Here is a 20,381-nt window from a genome sequence, read left to right as displayed (position 1 = left end):
CCATTTATACTAGTTTTAGAGGCAAGGCAAATATAAATTGAAACACTTTTAAAGCAAGTTTTAGTTTTAGATTCGATTTTTAGATAGATCACAAAAATGCTATCAGTTGTTTACTTTATCCGAGTGACGTTTGTCCATTCAGTTTTCTCCCACCGGTTCACTGGCGCTAGCAACGGATTACGGTACCAAAGTAATCTTGACGAAGGTGCACCGCAACAGAATGTTGCGACACTCCCCCCAGTACTTCGAGGTCATTGATCCGACGTACTTACACCTGCACCGACGTCCAACACTATGAGTTTAACCGCAGGCCTCTCAGAAACTTCGACAGCGCGTCGAACTTGTCTTTGGAGTGAATCGCAAGACTTACTCCTCCTTTTAACCAGCTATTCCCCGGCAGCATCTCGTCCACTATGGCAACTCCTTCGATAGTTGGTTTATCCAAGGCGAACCACTTTGTCCTCTGAGTCAGCATTGGCAAGTACTCTCCTCTCCAGCGCTTCCAAAACCTGTTTCCATAGACCTGCACCATTTTCCAAGTCCACTTCAATGCATATTTACTATCGCCAAACGCGATCGGGGGTTTAGAGCCGTTTGAAGATCCGAGAAGGCAATAATTCGGAGTGTGCGACGAGAACAACTCATCAACTAGGGGCGATTTAGTCAATAGTCGTGCGTTTGTAGTTAGTTTAATCTCGGCTAACTTATACCTTAGTAGTTTATCGGTCGGGGAACGTGTGAGTTCTGCTCGCTCATCATCTTTTGAAAGAAGCGGTTTGGCCGAACGCACTATTCCAACACTGTTAGTGTGTAACGTGTTAGTTTTCATTGTGTTATGCAGCTCTATGCCGCATTGCTCATTGCTGTGGTGGGCTGTGAAGTTTGGTATTGGCAGAAGAGATTGTGAGCAAGGCCCGAAAATTGTCCATCCTAGGCGAGTTCTAGAAGCAATTGGCTCATGTATTGCACCTTCTCTGCTATACAACGGATGCCCTAAGTGGCAATTATCTATCCCTATAAGCAATCTGGGCCGAACATCGCGGTACGAACTCACTGACAAGTTTTTCAAATGATTATACCGGCTTACTAATTTATCCATCACAAGAGACTGTCGTGGTAAAGCGAGACTTTCAACAGTATGAACCTTTGGAATCCAGTAAGATTTCGTGTCGTGTATTCCAGAAATCTCCAACGGAAGTCTTACTGATTCTACTTCCTGTCGCTGATGGTCAGCTGTCCATCCTAAGCATAGAGGATATGATTCTCCACTAAGATCTAACTCTTTCAAAAGACCATGTTCCATCAGTGTGACTGAAGAGCCCTCATCCAAAAAGGCGTAGGTACGAACAGAGCTCTTGCGCCCGTGAATCAGCACCGGAATGTATCTGAACAATGCTCCACCAACGTTACTTACATGAGCATTGCAGCTTCCATAAGGGGATTCAGTGTCTGCCTGTGACGTTGAAGGTTGAGAATTTAGGTATCGTGGGTATCTTGAATCATCGTGCAACAACTTGTGATGCATATAAGTGCAGCCATTTCTTCCACAAGCTTCCCTCACCACACATGCTCCGAAATGCTTTGAGAGACATTTTCGACACAACTTATTAGTCTTAACCGCTGTCCACCGGGCCCCGATATCCATGTTTCGAAATCTTGTGCATGAACTGGGATTACGACATTCTTCGTCGCATATTAAACACTTTTTCCTCGATGTTGCACCAGAAGCCATTGACGAGCACGAGGCCGAACTGGATTCACGGTGTACGTACGCTTCCCCTTCCCTACTTCGCCTATCTGATCTACCATTATTATTATTATAATCTCCGAATGATGAAGGAACCGTTACCACACATGCGGCTTCAACCAGCGTTCCAAGCCAGCTACTAAAGTCCGAAAGAGTAACCGTGTTTAGCGTTTGCCGATGCCTTGCCCAGTCGAGCTTGATAGTCGGCGGCAATCTTTCCACAAGCTCTTGGAGGAGCGCGACGTTACATAGATGTTCATTTAATCCGCAAGCAACAATAGTCGCACACATATTCTGCACTGCAACACCGAAATCGATCAAAGTTTCAAGTTTCTCCGTCTTCGGTGCTAACATTTCTCGTATCTTCGATACTAATGAATGGATGATCACTTCTGGTCGGCCAAATAATGTGCGCAGTGTTTTAATAACACCTTCGAGACCGGATGGGAATAGCAATCGACTTCGTACCGCTTCAAGAGCTTTTCCTTTCAAGCTGTGCTGAAGCCGAAGTGAATTCTCTTCGTCACTGAAGCCACACATTCTAGTGGAACTCTCGTAAGTGGCAATAAATAGCGGCCACTCATCCGGATTACCAGAGAAAATCGGAAGTTCTTGTGCTACTGCTTGCCTCGCAGCAAGTTGACTTTTGCTGAGCTCATGAAGAGAGCTCACAAACTGTTCACCCGACCGTTGGTTTTCGGAGAAAGGGATTGCACGGAAGTTTAAGCCGTCACTAAGAGAAGATTTGCTCATGCCAATTTCCATCACCTGCAATCGCTCTTCCAACCGCTTTATTTCTAGATGCTGCTTTTTCGCCATATCCTGCAGCTGCTTTTCCACCCGTGTAATTGCCGAACAAACACCATCTGCGACACGAGTTTCAGTTCTTAACGATGTTGAATTAGCATTAGGAAGTACAATGGCGGGAACATTCAACTCCTCCCGTATCTGCTGCTCTTTTATCTCCAGATTTAAAAGATACTGACGGTGTAAATCACTTATTGCATTTTCCATTTCAAGGTCCTTCTTACGCAGCAACTCTTCATACGTATGCTTTTGTTGTTCGAACCTAGCTTGCATTTGGTCCATCAACCTTTGAAACTGTCGAAGTTGTTCGTTTTGCTGTTCCTGATCAGCAACCGACTTTTTTCCTGCTCCACCCTGTACAGATGCCACACGGGATGATGCGCCCTGAGATGCACGCTTCGTTTCACACGACGAGCAACTCCAGTCTACATCTTGGATTCCTTCGTCGACACCCACACACTTAAAATGGAACCACCGACTGCATTCATCACAACTCACCATTGAACTATTATCCGGGTCTTTGCACAGACCACAACTCACACCCGGTTGGGGTCCTTTTGCACTATCCTTCGGCATCTTAAAGTTTCCCCGATTGCGATTAAACGGATTTTTTAAAATGTTGCGAACGCAACAAAAAGACAGTTTTCCGGTTCTTTAATAACGTAACTTTATTTATTAACAGCCACTGATGACGCTATTAAAAAATCCCTATCGTATAACATAAGAAATAATTAGTTGTTATAAAGGTGCAATAATTTTAAGTTTTGGTACGTTTGAATTCATTATAATAGAACAATGAAATAATGACTTTTCATAGAACTTACGTTTAGTGTCTTTTTTCCAGCTTCCTTATTCGTAATTAGCTCAATTCTGCTTTATTAGCTAAATCTATCCTGACCGTACTTATTCATTCACAGACCGTACTGTAGGCTTATTTTCTCTATGAAACAACGATTGTTTCAATCAACGTATCGTTTGCACCACAAACCATTTATACTAGTTGTAGGGAACATGTCAGGCTAAATGAATTGGCGAGTTAATGAATCTGGATCGATTGTATCATTTGTTTCAGTGCAACTGAAATACATGCATGCATACGACATTCTGAAAGTTCGAAAGAACGAGAGAACGAACATACATTGTGTGATTCGAATCTCACTGGTTTCGTGAGACGAATAGTACGACAAAGAGGCAGATCGGAGATCGTCCGAGACGAGACGCACGGATATGAGAGTATGAATATCGTTCCCGAAACGAGCGCGTCAGTTTTTGGACGAACGTAGATTTGGACGGACGTCTTTTGGTGCGTTGTGCGTATTTCGGAAATTTGGCGTAGAAAAACGACCAGACACTACACTAGTTTTAGAGGCAAGGCAAATATAAATTGAAACACTTTTAAAGCAAGTTTTAGTTTTAGATTCGATTTTTAGATAGATCACAAAAATGCTATCAGTTGTTTACTTTATCCGAGTGACGTTTGTCCATTCAGTTTTCTCCCACCGGTTCACTGGCGCTAGCAACGGATTACGGTACCAAAGTAATCTTGACGAAGGTGCACCGCAACAGAATGTTGCGACAGGTATTTTGAACCAAAACGGAGAGTACCCACAAATAAAGGTAACTCTCCGTTTTGATTCAAAATTTAGCGGATTTTGAGTGCCTCTGTAACCTATAGTCTCATCTCATTAACTGGGGTGACCAGGCTGCGTCATGTACCTTATCTTCTATATAGTAGGAAGGAAGGAGATTTTAATTTAGCGGGAAATTAGCAGTCATTAACTCTCCGTCGGCGAGCCCAATTTCAGAAGAGGTTTTTGGGCCCAAAAGCAGGATTGTTTATAAAAATGTATTCACTGCATTCTTCTTGCCAATCTGAACACAGCGAATATATTTTCATGAAGAGAATTTTTGTTTCAAACAAAAGAACAGCTTTTGAATTTGTTAAAATCGATGACGACAAAACTTCACCGTAATAGCACAGAGAACAGACATCCATTCAAGAACAAATTTTTCGGAAATTCTTGGATAAAATTTTAAATTAAAATCACCTAATATGCTAGCGACACCACCACTATAGTTTCCCAACTAAATGATTCTTTTGATTTGCACAGTGACAACCTTTGGCTCCTCTGGCGCTAGTATATATGGACTATATGCGTTATGCTAGCGCCAGAAGCTAGCTGTTGTGAGTTTAGTGTAGAATTTTATGCGACTTTAGCGACACCATCACTATAGTTTCCCAACTAATTTGACATAAGTTTTATCCAAGTGGGGACCTTTCGCTTGGATGTCTGTTCTCTGTGGTAATAGCACGATAATTTGAAGATAGAATTAACAAAAGGGCGAATGTCGCAAGCGTAAACAAACCGAGTGAGGGTTGTTTTTCCTATATGCTGGCCCAGCAAAAAATAACTCTCATCTGTTTTGTTTACATTTGCCACATTCGCCCTTTTGGTAATTCTATCTAGATTTATTTTTGCGATAAATATTGCGGACATTCCACCTATTTAGACTCCAACGTGCTCCAACGCGAAAATTATTAGCGTGGTTATTTTCTGCGTATCCCTCACACGTATGCAATTTAGCAATTTAAACCACCAGGTTTTCGTTAATGCCTCCCCTCTGTACCCTTCCTTACTTGACAAGCATATTTTCAATGTATTGGCAAGTACAGGATAATTATTATTAAAATATAAATTTGCGTATAGGACTCGTAAAGTTGCTGCACGGCACAAAATAACCCAAGAAACATTTCTGTTGTGTACCTGATGGTAATTTAATTAGCTAAGCAATCAGCAGATCTGGCAACCCCTCTGCTATTAAGATTTTAGCTGCGTAGACGACACCCTCCCAGTAAAATAGCATATTTTTTATGTTTGTTTTTATGCGCCGTGCCGTTGACAGCTATGCAGCAAAAGAAGCCGCAATTGTTTCCGGAAAAGACAAGTGATTTTTCAACTATTTACTGATAACTGAAAGGTAATAGTATTCTAGATTATATATTTTTATTCTTGTTATTTCGTGTGCAAACTGTATAAAATCACGGTTTGGGTTATATTTGTTTTTATTACATAAAGAGTGCACATAAAATCGGCAGCTGCACTCGCCTTTCAGAAAAGTTATGCTCACCACCCCAACCCACCCGCTCTCTTCAGGATCGTTTTAAAGTTTTGCAAATGCCGATTAAGCTGTTTGCATTCAGACATATTAAAAATTATTTCCAACGGAAATTTTTGAAAAAAAAAAATGTTTTATTAGTATTAAATAGGGCTTAAAAAGCCCAGCAAAATTTGTTTGCTGTTAATAAGTTGTTTATTAGTGAGACGGTGAAGCTATATTTTAATCAGCAGTTTTATCGATTTAATAAAACTGAGGGAAGTTTCTTTTTCTATTGTAGAATTGAAGTTGCTGGTTGGATTTGAGGTAGTAATAAACGGATAAAATGGAAGCTACGAATAGCAATAATGAACGGCACCCGGCTGAGGTGAAAAAACAGATGAGGGAGGACAAACAGCGAGAAACGAAGATCATGGACCAAGTAAGTTCAAAAATCAACAGGAACAATGTTTAATTTGATCAAATTCTTTATTCAAACTGATGCAAGATGTTATATTTTATTGTTTCTAAATTCTACTGCCTGTACCCTAAAATGGAAGGTTGTTAAAGAGCGTTATTTGATCGTTAGCGGAAGTGTAGTCTTGTAGCGCCGTAAATACAGATGATAGAGCAATGCTTAATTCAGTAATATTGTAGTTAATAATTAGCTCTATAGAGTACTTCATATATATTTTGTCATTTAGTTTCCATCCATGATCCGTGAAAGTAATTTCATCGCATTTTAATTTGTAGTTGAACAAACAGCTGGCTGGCATGTCGTTGGACGAGAAGTTCAACCTGGTACAAAAACGGCTGGTCGAGGCGGAGAAAGAAAACAAGCGGCTGCAAACGCTGCACAAACAGTACGAACGAAGCCTTGAGGCCAGCAAGAAGGAGCGCGAGAATATGATTCTCGAGCACAACAAGGTTGCGATGACCAAAACCAAACTGGAACAGCTGTGCCGTGAGCTGCAAAAGCAGAACCGAATGATTAAGGACGATAGTTTGACGAAAATTAAAGAGGAGGAAGAGAAGCGCAAGGAAACACAGGCTAAATTTCAGAAATCATTGAATGAAATTCAAGCTGTGATGAATGAGAATAACGAGAAAAATCTGCAACTCAAGGAGGACAATATGGAAATGGCTAAAAAGTAAGTGCCAGGTTTAGATTAAAATACATACCTAATCAATACATAGCATTTGTTTTTCATTTTTAGGTTCAAATTTATTCTTGAGCAATACGAATTAAGGGACCAACAGATGGACAAGATGAACAAGCAGATGGATCTAGTGACTCAGTTGAACGAAGCTAAACTTGCCAAAGCTACAATGGAGGCGGCTGCTGAGAAAGAGAAATTTCTGGCGTAAGTTGATCCAATTCTAACATTGTTCGAACATAATCACTTTTGTAATTTTAGAGAAAAAGAGATAATAATTACCGAATTGACAAAAGCCAGGAAACAGCTTACTGATCTACAAATGGTCGAAGGACATCTTCGAGAGCAAGTTAATATGTACTCCGATAAGTATGGCGAGTTCCAGGACTCCCTGAAGAAGAGTCATAGCATATTTGTGGGCTACAAGGGTGACATGGAAAAGGTATATAAAATTGTTATATTTGTTGTAGATTTTACATGTTTATTTTTCGCAGATGTCCAAGAAAATCAAAAGCCTCGAGAAGGAAACTTCTTCGTGGAAGTCAAAGTGGGAGAAAAGCAATGCCGCCCTGCTAGATCTGGCTTCGGAGAAACAGGTCCGCGATGAGCACATAATGAAAACTGCCCGACAATTGTTCCAGTTGCAAAAACTATGTCGAACGCTACAAAACGAGAGAACGGCGTACTTTGGAGCGTTAAAGGCTAATGATATAGAAATTCCTGAAATTGTGGAGGTTCCTTGCAAAATGCCTGAACCGGAACCGTTGCCGGTAACGAACGCTAAAAAACAGGACGACCGGCTGGAGATCATGACCAAAAATTGCTCGGCCTTGAAGGAAAATTTGGCCGCCCTGCAGGGACAATTAAGTGCCATTCAGTCGCAAACGGCAGACGCTGCTCAACCCAATGCGAAACCAGCAGAAGCCACAAATGGAAAAGCGACACCTCCTAATGGAGAAGGTAAGAAGAACAAAAAAGACAAGAAAGGGAAGAATGCAACAGCTGCAGAGGTGACAACGGAAGTCGCTCAACAGAAAGTGGCACCTGAGAGCAAATCGGATGAAAATGATTCTTCTCAAGATATCAAAGAAGTAATTCCACCTGCAAAAGTAAACGAAGAAGTAAAGACTGATACCCTCGCTAAGGAAGCGGACAATGACACTGAAGATGTAGCTTCGGCGGGTGAAAAAGAAGCAGAGCAAGTGCAAAAAACGGCGGTCGGAACTACGTAGACAGATGAGTTGCATGACGATATAATTGAGTTTTATTAAGTATGCTAATTTATTTAAAAAATATCTTGTCAAAAACTTCAGTCTTTTCTCGTTCATGACGACGGGTTGTTGATGCAACATCTCCAACCCATAGCGAGCTATCAGAGGACGTTCGGTTCGTACTAGTTGTCTATGTTTGTGTATTTATGGTCTCATGTTTTCAAGCAAAATTTAGATTTTTGCAATCAGCTTACAGCTGATATACCGTGAAAGTAACAGCGGCTGTGCTTTTATTGCGCGAATTAAAAAAAACATTTTCTAATATTGCTGTTTAAAACTTTAAATTGCTCAGGGAAAACGTGCAAAATTTTCTCCGGCAGCAGAAAGAGGTGGCGATAATAAGGTGTGCTGCAATTAAGCCAGCAAATTTTTGCACTTTGTTTTGAAGGGCCATTCAAACTGCACGGCAATTGTTGCTTTCATTTTCTTCATATGTTTGTTTATCTTTGAAGCTATCTACATATAGTAAAACGCCTTGAAGCATTTGACTATTGAAAGAGAAAAAAACGCAACTGCCCAGCATCTCATGTTTCAGAATTCGCATTAATCATCAGAGATCTATTTTTTTGATTTTTGACTTGAATTATTATGAAATATTTATTAATAAAATATGGCTATAACATTATCCAATTACAATTTTTATTCTAATAATGTCTCAATACAGTATGAAAACTAGTTTCCAACGTCGTTGAAGGAACAGAAAACCAAATCGACCACATCTGCTCATCAGTCGGAAATGCCGAAGGAGCCTTTTTAATGTACGCAACAAACGCATCGCTGATATTGCATCCGACCATCATCTTGGCATCATCAAAAGGCGGCCTAACTGAATGCGGTAACAGGTGTGGTATCATACCAGTAACGCTCCGCATTATATTGGAGCAGATCAACGAATTCCAGGACTTTCTTCTGCTGGTGTTCGTTGACATCGAAAATGCGTTCGACCGACTTAACTACGAAAATATCTGGGGCGCATTTAGGCGTAGATGAGTTCCAGATAAGCTAGTCCATCTCATCGAGGGTCAGTACGAGGCGTTCTTGTGCAAGGTTTTTCACAACGGCGTCTTGTCTGACCTTATAAGGGTTACTGTTGGTGTGAGAAAGAACTGCATTTTATCAGCGCTGCTGTTTCTCATCGTTATGGATGAGATATTAGTTGGAGCAATTAACAGTAGACCACATCGAAAATTGCCTAGAAATTCTCTAACGATGGAGCAGCTAAATGACCTTAAGCTTACCGACGACTTTGTCCGGCTCGCACAACGCCGATATACAGAGCAAATTAGACGACCTCTCCGAGAGCTCCCAAGCAGCAGGTCTCACAGTCAATGTAGCAAAAACTAAGTGTGTGGTAGTGAACACTAACAATTCCACCAACTTCACAGTAACGGCATAACAAGTTGAGCAGAGAGCAGGTGGATGCCTTTCAATAACTTGGTAGCCAGACAACGCTCGATGGTGGTACCAAGACTGATATAGCCACACGGATCAGGACGGCTAGGGGTGCCTTTGCAGGTCTGTGAAACATTTGGGGCTAAAACCAGGTCCCTCTACATACGAAAATCCGAATTTTAAACTCAAACGTTAAATCCGTATTGTTGTATGCCTGGGAAACATGGTGCGTCTCAGCGGAGACAACGCAAAAACTGTTGGTATTTATTAATCGGTGTCTGCGATATATCATTCCTGCGTGGTGGCCTGACAACTGGATATCCAATGATGAACTCCATCGTTGATGTTATCAACAACCGATAGCAACAGAAATTGGTGAACGTAGTGGGAAGTGGATCGGACACACCTCGACTGGAATCCACAAGGACAGTGTAGAGGAGGCAGAGCCAGAGTCTCATGGTGATACAGCTCGGCCAACGACATCCGGACTGTAGACGAGAACCTGTCCTAGCGACAGGTAAAAGACACTTCAGCGACTTCAGGATAAAATGGTCTTGTTATGAAGTCTTTTCAGGACCAAATATTGGCTCTGCCTACTATCTTTCTGTTTGTAAGATCTGTATGTGACTGCCAAACGTGGGAGGACAAAGTGCACCTTCAACGGTTGAAAACTGATAGTTTTGTATAGATATATAAGTTTGATAAGTTAGAAATCGGGTTGCGGAAGCCTAACAGGGCCGCCGGTAGAAAATACCAGCTGAGCGCTGATTACAACTGGGAAATGAATGGAAGATGTGTTTTATACAACTTGGAAAAAGGGGAATTGGTTTGGATGCTGCTGAAAAGTATTTTGCGGGATCTTGTAACCCAAGCTGTTGTTGTCCAAGAATTCTCAGAGACTAAAAAGTGGGCTTCATAGTAGGCCCCATAACGCCACAACGGACCAAATTTTCATCATCCAGCAGGCAAGCTGTTAGCAATTGGCAAGTGAGGAGAAAAGAGAAACATCGTGCTGGAATAAAACTTCTAGAAACGCTTGTTAGTAGGCAACTGACGCAAACAGTCAATGTCAAATCCTACATCTCAAGCGATCAGCACGGTTTCTTTCCTGGAGGATCTATTTCTACAATTCTACTACAGTTCACATCGCATTGCCTAGTAAGCACGAGTAAATGTACCCAAATTGATACAAACTCAAAGATCTGAAATCAGCATTTGATAGAGTCAATCATAAAATTTTAATCGCGAAAATCGATCGTGTAGGTCCACAAACATGACCGTACGTAGTATCGTATCTTCTTCCAGCACAGACTCCTACACCAGTACACAAGTGGAGGTCACCAAATCAGATAGAACCACAGATCGACCACGTCTTGATCGACAGTCGGCACTTTTCAGACATTATCGACGTATGATCTTACCGAAGTGCTACCGTTGAATCGGACTACTACCTAGTGATGGTTAAGATGCGTCCAAAACTCTCGAGGACAGATTTGAAAACCATCAAAACAGCCATCAGCAGTGTATCGGAGTGCCCAATCGGGCATATGTCACGGAAACAACGGAACGATTGGTTTGAGGATGAATGTAGAAAGACGATAGATGAGGAGAGCGCTGCGCGGCCGGTCAGGACGCGCAGTGCCACATGTTAGAACGTTAAAGGACACAAACAGAAAAAGATGCAGCGAATCCAGGAGAAAAAGCGCTGCTGTGTAGAGTTGAAGCGGCTGCATCGTTCTCAGGAAACGCGAAAGTTCTACCAGAAACCGAACGGATCTCGCAAAGGCACGAGCCGAAATGTGTCGGGATAAGAATGGCAGTATTCTGAAGGACGATCGTGAGGTGACCGACAGATGGCAGCAGCACTTCGATGAACACCTGAATGGCGCCCAGGCAGAGAACCATGGCGGCGGGAAAAGCGATTTCGACGGCGCAACAAACGGGGAAGAGGTGCCAACCCCAACGATAGGCGAAGTTAAAAGTTCGGCTATCATGTAGCTAAAGAACAATAAATCAGTTGGGAAAGATGGCAGCGGAACTGAGCTTATTAACATGGGATCAGAGAAGCTGGCCGTTTGTATGCACCGGCTATCTGTTAGAATTTGGGATACGGAATAGGAGGAGTGGAAAGTTGGGATTATTTGCTCGATGTATAAACAGGGCGATAAGTTGGACCGTGAGAACTATCAAGCGATCACCGTTCTCAATGCCGCCTATAAAGTGCTGTCCCAAATCATTTTCCGCCGTCTATTACCAATTGCGAATAGATTTGTGGGAACTTATCAAGCCGGTTTCGTCGAAGGTCGGTCTACAACGGATCAAATATTTACACTGCGGCAGATCCTCTAAAAGAGCCGTGAATAGAGAGCTCCTACGCACCATTTGTTCATTGATTTCAAAGCCGCATATGATACCATCGACTGGAAAGAGCTATGGACGACAACAGCTTCCCCACGAAGCTCATCAAACTGATTCAATCTACGATGGATGGTACACAGTGCCGTGTTCCGATTTCGGTTGGATTGTCAAGTTCATTCGAATCACACAGAGGGTTTCGTCAAGGTGATGGTCTCTCATGCCTGCTGTTCAGCATAGCGTTACAAAGTGTTATGAACCGAGCGGATATCAACACGCGGGGCACGAGCTTTAACAAATCTAGTCAATTCGGTTGCTTTGCCGATCGATGGCATGGATATTACCGGCAAAACATCTTTGGCGTTGACTGAAGATTGGGTTAAAGGTAAATACGTCTAAAACAAAGTACATGCTGGTCAGCGGAACCGAGGCCGACCGACGCCGCTTGGGCAGTAGTATAATGATCGACGGCGATGAGTTTGAGGTACTAAGTATACTAAGTTAGTAAATAGGTGCATCAACCAGCTTTTCGGAATGGATAGCGCCATATCTCGCGAACTATCAATTATGTGTGGAAGATAGGTTTCACGAATCGAACACTTCTGGAAACTTTTCTGGTGTTGCTTTTCTCCATATTCATCAACAAAGTTTGCCACTTAATAGCCAAAGGATGCAGACTGTTCTCTGCAGATAATCTGAAAGTTTTCTTGCGGAAACATGGACGTTTTCGATGCACAAGATGATACAAGATGATACAAAGGTAGTGTAGTAAACTACAGAGGATTAATTTCTTCAATTCTAACAAGTCATATGTTCGAATCTCTATTTAATTGGTTTTGCTTAATGTATTTAATGCGCCAACAATAAACCTTCAGAACTCTGGCCAATTATTTTGCTTTTTTTTAATCATTTCGGATATTTGATTCAATGTTTAATTGAATTTTCATTTTTCCATACTATTTTTATTCACTAACACGTTTCGTTCTACAATGTATTTCTTCAGCTGAAAAACCCAAATATCTTACGAATTGGTTATTAGCGATCAATTGAACACATGCTTCCGTTGCTCGCATCTAATGTAGCCGTAGCTGGAGGCCAGACGGCGCAACTGTCTCTTCACACATGTTGGACTTGCAAGTTGCAACTATATATTACTAGTAATTGTAGCATTGCATGTACCTGCATTTTGAATTTATGCTCAACGAGAATACAATAGTGTAAATACGTTTTTGAAGCGTTTCGTTTACTAATTGATCTAAATATATTCGATCTTGCAACCAGAGCCAATATCATAACAAAACAAACTTTCACTTTAGTTTAGACATTACTAAACAAAAAAAAAATTGATCGAATGGAAAACTAAATTTGGCTTTCCACATTATTTGTAAGCTATTATTCGAAACCTAAAAACAATTTTGCCGCGATGCTGGTCTTTCTTCGAGTAGAAATTTATAATACATCTTTGCTTTTTACAATTCAATCAACTCGGTACAATCATTCGAAAACTCATTTCTAAGTGTTTTTCCAATGCTTCAGTGCCTAACCAAACCAAACTCACTCGTTGATATGTGTTCTGCCCTACTGTTAGATACCTAATGAAAGTAGGCGGCACGCCTAAAGATCTAGGAAGTGAAAGTGCTAAAACTCTACGCGTAGCATTTCGCAGCTTCGTACGACAAATAGATATCAAGTCTACATAATGTGATCACACCTGCGCGGGGGAGGCGTGGGGTTTATCTTTAATTGATCAAACCTGAAATTAACGTTCCCTGCCTAGTACATTAGGCAGAGCCTAGAGCCTTCTAAAATCATCATTGTAAATCAGCATTCTAAAATCATCATCATCGTCCATCAGACATCCTAGACACGAGTGGGTGGAGTTCCTAGGTATGGAATGCGTTTCGGGCTGGGCGTGTTCGTGATCCACTGCCGGCGGGGCACTTGCTGACAGTCGGAGTAGGAACGATCTGTGGAGATATAAATGACAAGTAATAGTATTATTGACCTACATAAACCTACGGGTAAAGTAAATTTTGGAATTTGGAACACAGGATCACTTCACTAACTGTTGAACTTCAGTATTATCGATTTCTCGACACTATAGGCCCACGGACATTATCCGTGGTCTAAAAAAATTGACGAAAATTTCACGGAAAAAAATTTATGGTTTTAATGGAAAAAAAATTTATACAGGAATTGATAGGAATTTTATTGCTTTTATTGAACTATTTCATTGAAAAATTTCATGGAAAAAGTAAAAAAAAATCTCACGAGAGAAAAATTACATTAGATACAAATTTTACAGAAGTTTCTCGGAAAATTTCTTGGATTTCATGAAACATTTTCATAGAAAAGTTTAATCGAAACGTGTCATGAAAAAAAACATAGAAAAATTTCAGGAGAAAAGTCTTTGGAAAACAGTTGCTGAAGGAAGGACAGTTGGACAGTTGAACAGTTGGACAGTTTTACAATTGGACAGTTGGACAATTGGACAGTTGCACAGTTGGACAATTGAGTAGATAGAAGGAACGGAATTAAGATGCTAACCCACCTCTAAACTTCATTCCCTGCGAATCACTGATGATGGCAGCCAGTGCCGGATGTTGATAGCGCTCGCGCAGTGCCGCCGTGCCGTTTCCATTGCCGCCACTACCATTAATACTGTTACCATTGTAGTGATGTCCGTTGCTATTATTGTTCAACCCATTTACGTGATGTTGGTGTTGTTGGTGTTGTTGTTGCTGCTGTTGCTGCTGCTGGTGTAGTAATTGATGATGCAGCTGGTGGATGTTTCCATTGCTGCCAACAGTTCCCTGATGCTGCGAGTGCAAATGGTGTCCGTTGGTAATCGTTGCGCCGTTATTGTTATTCGTACTGTTGTTGTTATACTTGTTCTGTTCGAAGAATTCTGTCCGGATCGAACGGATTGAGTTTTTATTATCTTCCGCTTGGTTACGAGCTCGAAGAATCTTCTGCTCCTGTACACTGTACCTGTGAGAAACGTGGAACCATCAGTTTTATTTTACATAAGCAGTTCGACAATTTTCTTTACCTCGAGCCGTAACTATTCATGTTATTATTATTGTTGTTGAGAAATCCATAACGGATGCTGTTTGCTGGCGAAACCAGCGTTCCGCGCGACGAGCTGATTCCGGTGTCCGTGGTTTTGTCCTTATTCAAGCTTTGGTTGTGGTGATTGTAGGCGGCCACCAAGTACATGTTGTCCCGGCAGCTCGACGGACGGTGAGTTGAGGGTGGCGTATCGAGACCACTATCACATGCGGAATAGTCCAAATCGGCGAGCACTAGAACCAAATGTAAAGCTATTAGTCATCTTCTAAAGTAATTAATTATTCTTATTCTTATTCTTATTAATACCAACACAGCCACAATAAAGGATTCCTGGAAATAATTTTAATTATTTCTACTCATAGAAATATTCTAAATTATTTTCTTGTCTGTATTGACATTTGTAATATATCTGAGATATATTATAAATGTTAAATCGGCCAGGCCAACTGTGAAGTATTACCGCAAAGACGATTGTATAAAATGAATCTTGTGTGAATAAATTATTCATACACAGATGCATTTCCAAATCAACAGGGGAAGAAGAAACGGGGACGTCTCGTACCAACCGCTTCTGATTATTTGTAATATAATTTTCGTTGGGAGTATTTAGCTAGTAAAGTTTATATAATACTCCGGACCCTCGGGGATGGGACATGTACATCATCTTCTAAAGTAATTCATTAAGTATCAAAACTTACGTGAATGTCTCTTGGCTTCGTTTCCGGTTGGCCCTAGAGGGCGTCTGTACAGATCATCATTATCACGGTAACGACCTCCGCGGCGCAGTTCGACTTCCTCATCTTCATCGTTGATAATGTAGGTACTGTTTCCGTTGATGAAGTTATCGGACAGCTTCTTGAGCGGAGAATACGGGAACCCATTATAGATACTACCACTGTGACTACTGTATCCGTTGCTGGGATTGCCCAGATGGTTGTGTCTTGCATTCGGCACCTTCTTCGGGGTGGATTGATTCGTCAACATTCCGTTCACCATTCCGTTTTCGCTGATGGCGCTCAGATCCGGCACCGAGTCCGAATGCAGGAAGTGTAAATGGTTCAGATTGGTGGCGGTTTTGTGGTGCCGGGACATCAGCCAGTCCTCAATTGCTCCCGAGTAGGTACCGCCAAGGCCCAGGTGGTTGTTCTGCAGTGAAGCGTGTGAAACCGGAGCCGCCAGCGAGGCACGGGAGCGCGGTCCTTGCGTAAGCCGGAGTGCCCGGCGTCGTTCCTTGCTGCTCAGGGTGCACTCCTCCAACAGCTCGAACCAGTCCTCCAAGCCCTGCTCGCAGCGCAATAAAACGCGACCTTCTCGCGCACCGAGAAGCAAGCCAATTGCGCTGTACGACTTGCGGTTCATCCACTCCACCTTTTCAACATCTACCAATTTGATCTGAGGAATAAAATTCGAAAAAAGAATGTTGAGTAAAAAACTCAAAAATTCACTAGAGCAACAAATAACATTGCACGAAAAATTCTGCCCAAACTAATTGGTTAGATAATGCTACATTAGATAACCTAATCGACCTCATTTTTCCGTTGAAAATCGTTTATCAGACGAACAGGTTTCAATTAACAACTCCTTTATTGATAGCTTACAATTAAACAACTGTATTGTTTTCCGATGAACAAGACTTCCAATCAACTGCCTACCATTAATTTCATTGCAGGAATGTTGGCTGTTTCCGTTCCATCCCCACTTCACTTGGGTGAAGCTTCGACTAGCCAGGAAATGTCCTCACCCGATGGAACAACACTATCGTCTGACCAACGCAACGAGCATTTATCAGCGACGGATTTCGATTCAAACACGCTCGCCCATCCGGTGCGATTTGTTATTTCTTCGTTGTTGGGTGACGCACAGCTAATTAATGAATTTATTGCTAAGCTCAGCGGCATACGCGTACGTTCGAATTACAATTCTATCCCAATTTATACGATACCACCGCCGGATCATCCCGCCCGAATGCGAGAAAGAGCTTGCGGGAATTTCGCCAGTAATTATGTGTCATTTATTTCGTTGACAAATTAAACCGTTTTCTGTGGTTTGCAAGCTTGTTTCACCGACCCCGGGGTTCAAATCATGCATCAGGCAAATGGAAAAAATGGCGGTTGGATAGTTAAAAAATATTCGATCAATTTAGAAAACAAAAAAACTTCTAGTCGTAACGGCAGAACTAAAAAAAACTACATAAACTCATGAAATTTATGTATTTTTGCGAGCCCCCTTCCCGTTCTGTTCAATGGTGTCATAAAATTCAATTTCTCACCACGCTTTTTGGACTTCAGAGACTCAGAAAAGGAAATGAAAAGAAACATCAGATACTAGCGTACTTAGCGGGTTATTAAAATTGCTGATTTTTTTCTCAAGATTTATGGTTAGAAATTCGTAAAAATAAAAAAAATAGTCGCGAATATTCCCGGAAAACAGAAATTCGAAGTTTCCGCTTTTTTCGAATAAATTTAGTATTGCAGAATTATTTTTTAACAAAATAACAAAAAATCTGCCTTTGGTTTTGCATTTTCTCTCTAATGTTAAAACGTTTGTAGAAATTTTTTTTATTGAATTGGCGAATTTTTTATTTTTTAAAATTTTATTAGCAAAAATTCGGAAAATAATACCAAATATTTGAAAATGCAATTGTAATTGAAAAATTTGTGATGCAGGATCAGCTACCAGTATTGAGCATTTTCAGCTCAAAACGCTAAAAAAAGCCATTTTTGATTGGAATGAAATTTTCCTGATGTGGTGGGTACTACACAAGAACTTATTTTCCACAAATTTTGATTTTTTTCGTCAAGAGTAAAAGGGCGTATTTAGAAATGAGATTAGGGGAATGTCGTCGTGGTTGGGCCACGTTTTGGAATTTCCCATAAGTTACGTTTCAAAAGGAATTTTGGAAATCTAAATACATCGTTGCGTAGATCTAAGAATAAGGTATATTTCCGGAAAGTTTTGAGAAGATTGCTTGAAAAATAAAAAAGTTATAGTCATTTACGTGAAGACCAAAAATGTTGTCAATGTCGGGCCATGTTGTACAGGTTGGGCCACCGCAGAAAATCTAAGACATACGAATTGAAATTCTATATAGAGACATTAAAAGAATGAATTCCGTGAAGAACGGCTCATATAGGTACAAATATGCTATTTTTAATTGCATTTTTGCGAAATTTTGGCGATCTTGTAAAATCAATATTGCTCCAATCGCCTTTTCCGTAGTGTACAACTATAATGAAAAAAAAAACAACAAAAATCTAGGTTTTTATCGTATTAATTTTGCTTTATTTCATCATATGACAGACAGACAGACATTCTCTAGCGATTATTGCGCTTCTGCGTTTAAAATTATGGTGGCCCAACTATGGCTACTCAAGTGGCTCGACCTTTACAAATAGCGCTTTTCTAGTATTTAACCTTAGCCTTCCCAAACTCCTTACTGGAGGGGCTTTTTCTATAGTCTTCGTGTGCAGCACAACACACTTCATGCATTTTCCAAATTTATCTCGATAATTTCATTTCATGAATCATTTGTTGGAGAAAAATTCATTGCGCTTGGAAAACTTTTTTTGTAAGATTTAGTCACTGAATTCAGTACGGGTGTTTTGAATACACGACTGAAACTCACAATAGTGTGAAAAGTTAGCTATCACAGTAAGAAGTTTTACAATGGTTGTAGCATAGATATCATGAGTTACTAAAACTGTAAAATCGTGATGGCCCGACCATAACAGTGGCCCGACGATAACGACAATACCCTACTTTTTTCAAAACATCATATCTTGAAAACTACTTATTTGATTAAAATGGTGTTAAAGAAAAAGTTGTAGGAAATTAAGTGTATTTTTAGAAAATTTTTTTTTACAAATTTACACATATAAACTTTTTTCTTAAACCCAGCCGTTCTCGAGTTATTGCAAATTTAAAATTTACCCACAGGGAAATTTAAAATTTAGCCACAGGATGCACAGCCACTACTCGAAAAAATTGACAACCCTGCATGAAGGCGAATATAAAACGCAGTTTTTCTCCCTGGTAGCCCATGGACATGACTACTGAACTGCTGACAGTGTTTGTCTTTCTCAGTTTTCTACTCTTCAAAACAATTCACTCATGAATTGCAGTGCTGAATGATTGCTCGACTAACCTGTTAGCTAATTTCCTGCTCTTGACTGATATTTTAAATCTCGAAGTTTGGATTTTAAAACTGCCTGCTCTGTAAAATCAACTAAAACCTGGCTGAAGCAAATTAACTAAAACTTCGGAGCAATGTTTACGTTTATTGTAATTTCATTTGCCGTTGTCGGCAGTTCAAAATAAATGAATGGTTCACATTTGATTTCATTCACTATTGTCGAGAGTGAATAAATGTAGAGAACAATACGAACACGAACGCAAGTGATTCGCTCGAATCGTAGGTTTTAAGTGGGCAATGCTGAGCTCGTTTCATCTGTACTAGAAACAGCAGAGAATGAGCAGTATGTTGGGCTGGTACCGAATGGCCGAAACACAAATGGCCGAATCACGAATGGCCGAAATCCAAATGGCCGAATTTCAATAACAGTCACAGAAGGCCGAATCACGAATGGCCGAATCACGAAAGGCCGAATCATGAAAGGCCGAGTCACGAATGGCCGAATCACGAAAGGCCGAAATTTTTCGGAATGCCTAAATAACTACTCAATAAAAAACCATGAATTGGCAAGTAGTTAACAAATAACTTTAATCAAACAAAAAACAAACTACTACTATTAAACAAACAAAACATGCTTTACGAACGCCTTTGTTTAGCGCTTAATAAAACCGCAACTGCGTCAACAAAATGTTTGCTGCTCATTTTGTGAGCATTAACACATTTCGAGTAGATTTTTTCGTCTATTTCTCGGCGCGAATTCGGAGCATCCCCTTAAAGAATTCTAAGGATGTTCCTCTCTATCGCCTTTTGCTTCACCCGCAGCTCTGTGATGATCCTGGTCAATGACAGGTGATGGAAACCAACAATAGTTGCGTACATTACCTGCTTGTTTTTATTGAATAGTACCCCATCAATGGAAAGCATCGGTTTTCCTCTCTGCGACAACACAATTTTGACGACAGGTGCACTTTCTTCATCGTTGAAACCAGCCGATGTAATCGCCGGATGCACTCATTTTTCACAGGACAACTACCAACTACCGTGCGGAAAGCAAACCGTGTTCAACAACGGTGGACACAACTGTTGACTTTGCTATGTGCGGTCAACAAAGATGGACACGGCGGGATATTGAATGAAATATTTCGGTCGCTTTAGTGATAGGGTAATAAACTTGTTTTTACCTGGTTTTTATCTCATATTTCTTAATTATAAATACATCTTCATTATAAGGTGCGAGACGTATTTACCGTGTTAGTAGCAAATGTTTCCTAGATGATTCAGGGCGAGACGGCCGTAGGCCGCGAGTGTGCGCCGGTGACCCGCCGTCGGAAGCGCCGGCCACTGCGGGGGGG

General features: G+C 40.9%; 2 protein-coding genes across 2 annotated transcripts in view; one reads left to right on the top strand and one right to left on the bottom strand.

Moving 5' to 3' along the window:
• The first annotated feature begins 5,465 nt into the window (after positions 1–5,465).
• Positions 5,466–8,628, top strand: LOC128743068 (alpha-taxilin). The gene is made up of 6 exons (XM_053839586.1): positions 5,466–5,533; positions 5,952–6,092; positions 6,404–6,801; positions 6,868–7,014; positions 7,069–7,249; positions 7,302–8,628. Exons 2-6 carry the CDS (start codon positions 5,997–5,999, stop codon positions 8,037–8,039), a joined length of 1,560 nt encoding a protein of 519 aa, XP_053695561.1. The 5' UTR covers positions 5,466–5,533; positions 5,952–5,996; the 3' UTR covers positions 8,040–8,628.
• A 4,161-nt stretch (positions 8,629–12,789) lies between these two features.
• The window catches only part of LOC128741307 (putative uncharacterized protein DDB_G0277255), a 224,431-nt gene continuing 216,839 nt past the window's right edge, over positions 12,790–20,381 (bottom strand). Inside the window, exons 6-9 of the mRNA XM_053837035.1 lie at positions 15,596–16,289; positions 14,878–15,130; positions 14,377–14,816; positions 12,790–13,792 (exon numbers count right to left, since the gene is read on the bottom strand). Coding sequence (XP_053693010.1) covers positions 13,686–13,792; positions 14,377–14,816; positions 14,878–15,130; positions 15,596–16,289 — 1,494 coding nt within the window. The 3' untranslated portion in view covers positions 12,790–13,685. The remainder of the gene's footprint in view (positions 13,793–14,376; positions 14,817–14,877; positions 15,131–15,595; positions 16,290–20,381) is intronic.

This window comes from Sabethes cyaneus, chromosome 3 (assembly GCF_943734655.1).
Source record: "Sabethes cyaneus chromosome 3, idSabCyanKW18_F2, whole genome shotgun sequence".
Classification (NCBI taxonomy): Eukaryota; Metazoa; Arthropoda; class Insecta; order Diptera; family Culicidae; genus Sabethes; species Sabethes cyaneus.
The sequence above is the reverse complement of the archived record's forward strand: the minus strand, read 5'-3'. Positions and strand labels throughout refer to the sequence as shown.

Coding starts and splice junctions, on each gene's coding strand:
- LOC128743068 (XM_053839586.1), top strand. CDS start 5,997: ATGGAAGCTACGAATAGCAATAATGAACGGCACCCGGCTGAGGTGAAA. Junction 6,093..6,403: donor AAACGAAGATCATGGACCAA/GTAAGTTCAAAA, acceptor TTTAATTTGTAG/TTGAACAAACAGCTGGCTGG. Junction 6,802..6,867: donor AATATGGAAATGGCTAAAAA/GTAAGTGCCAGG, acceptor TTTCATTTTTAG/GTTCAAATTTATTCTTGAGC.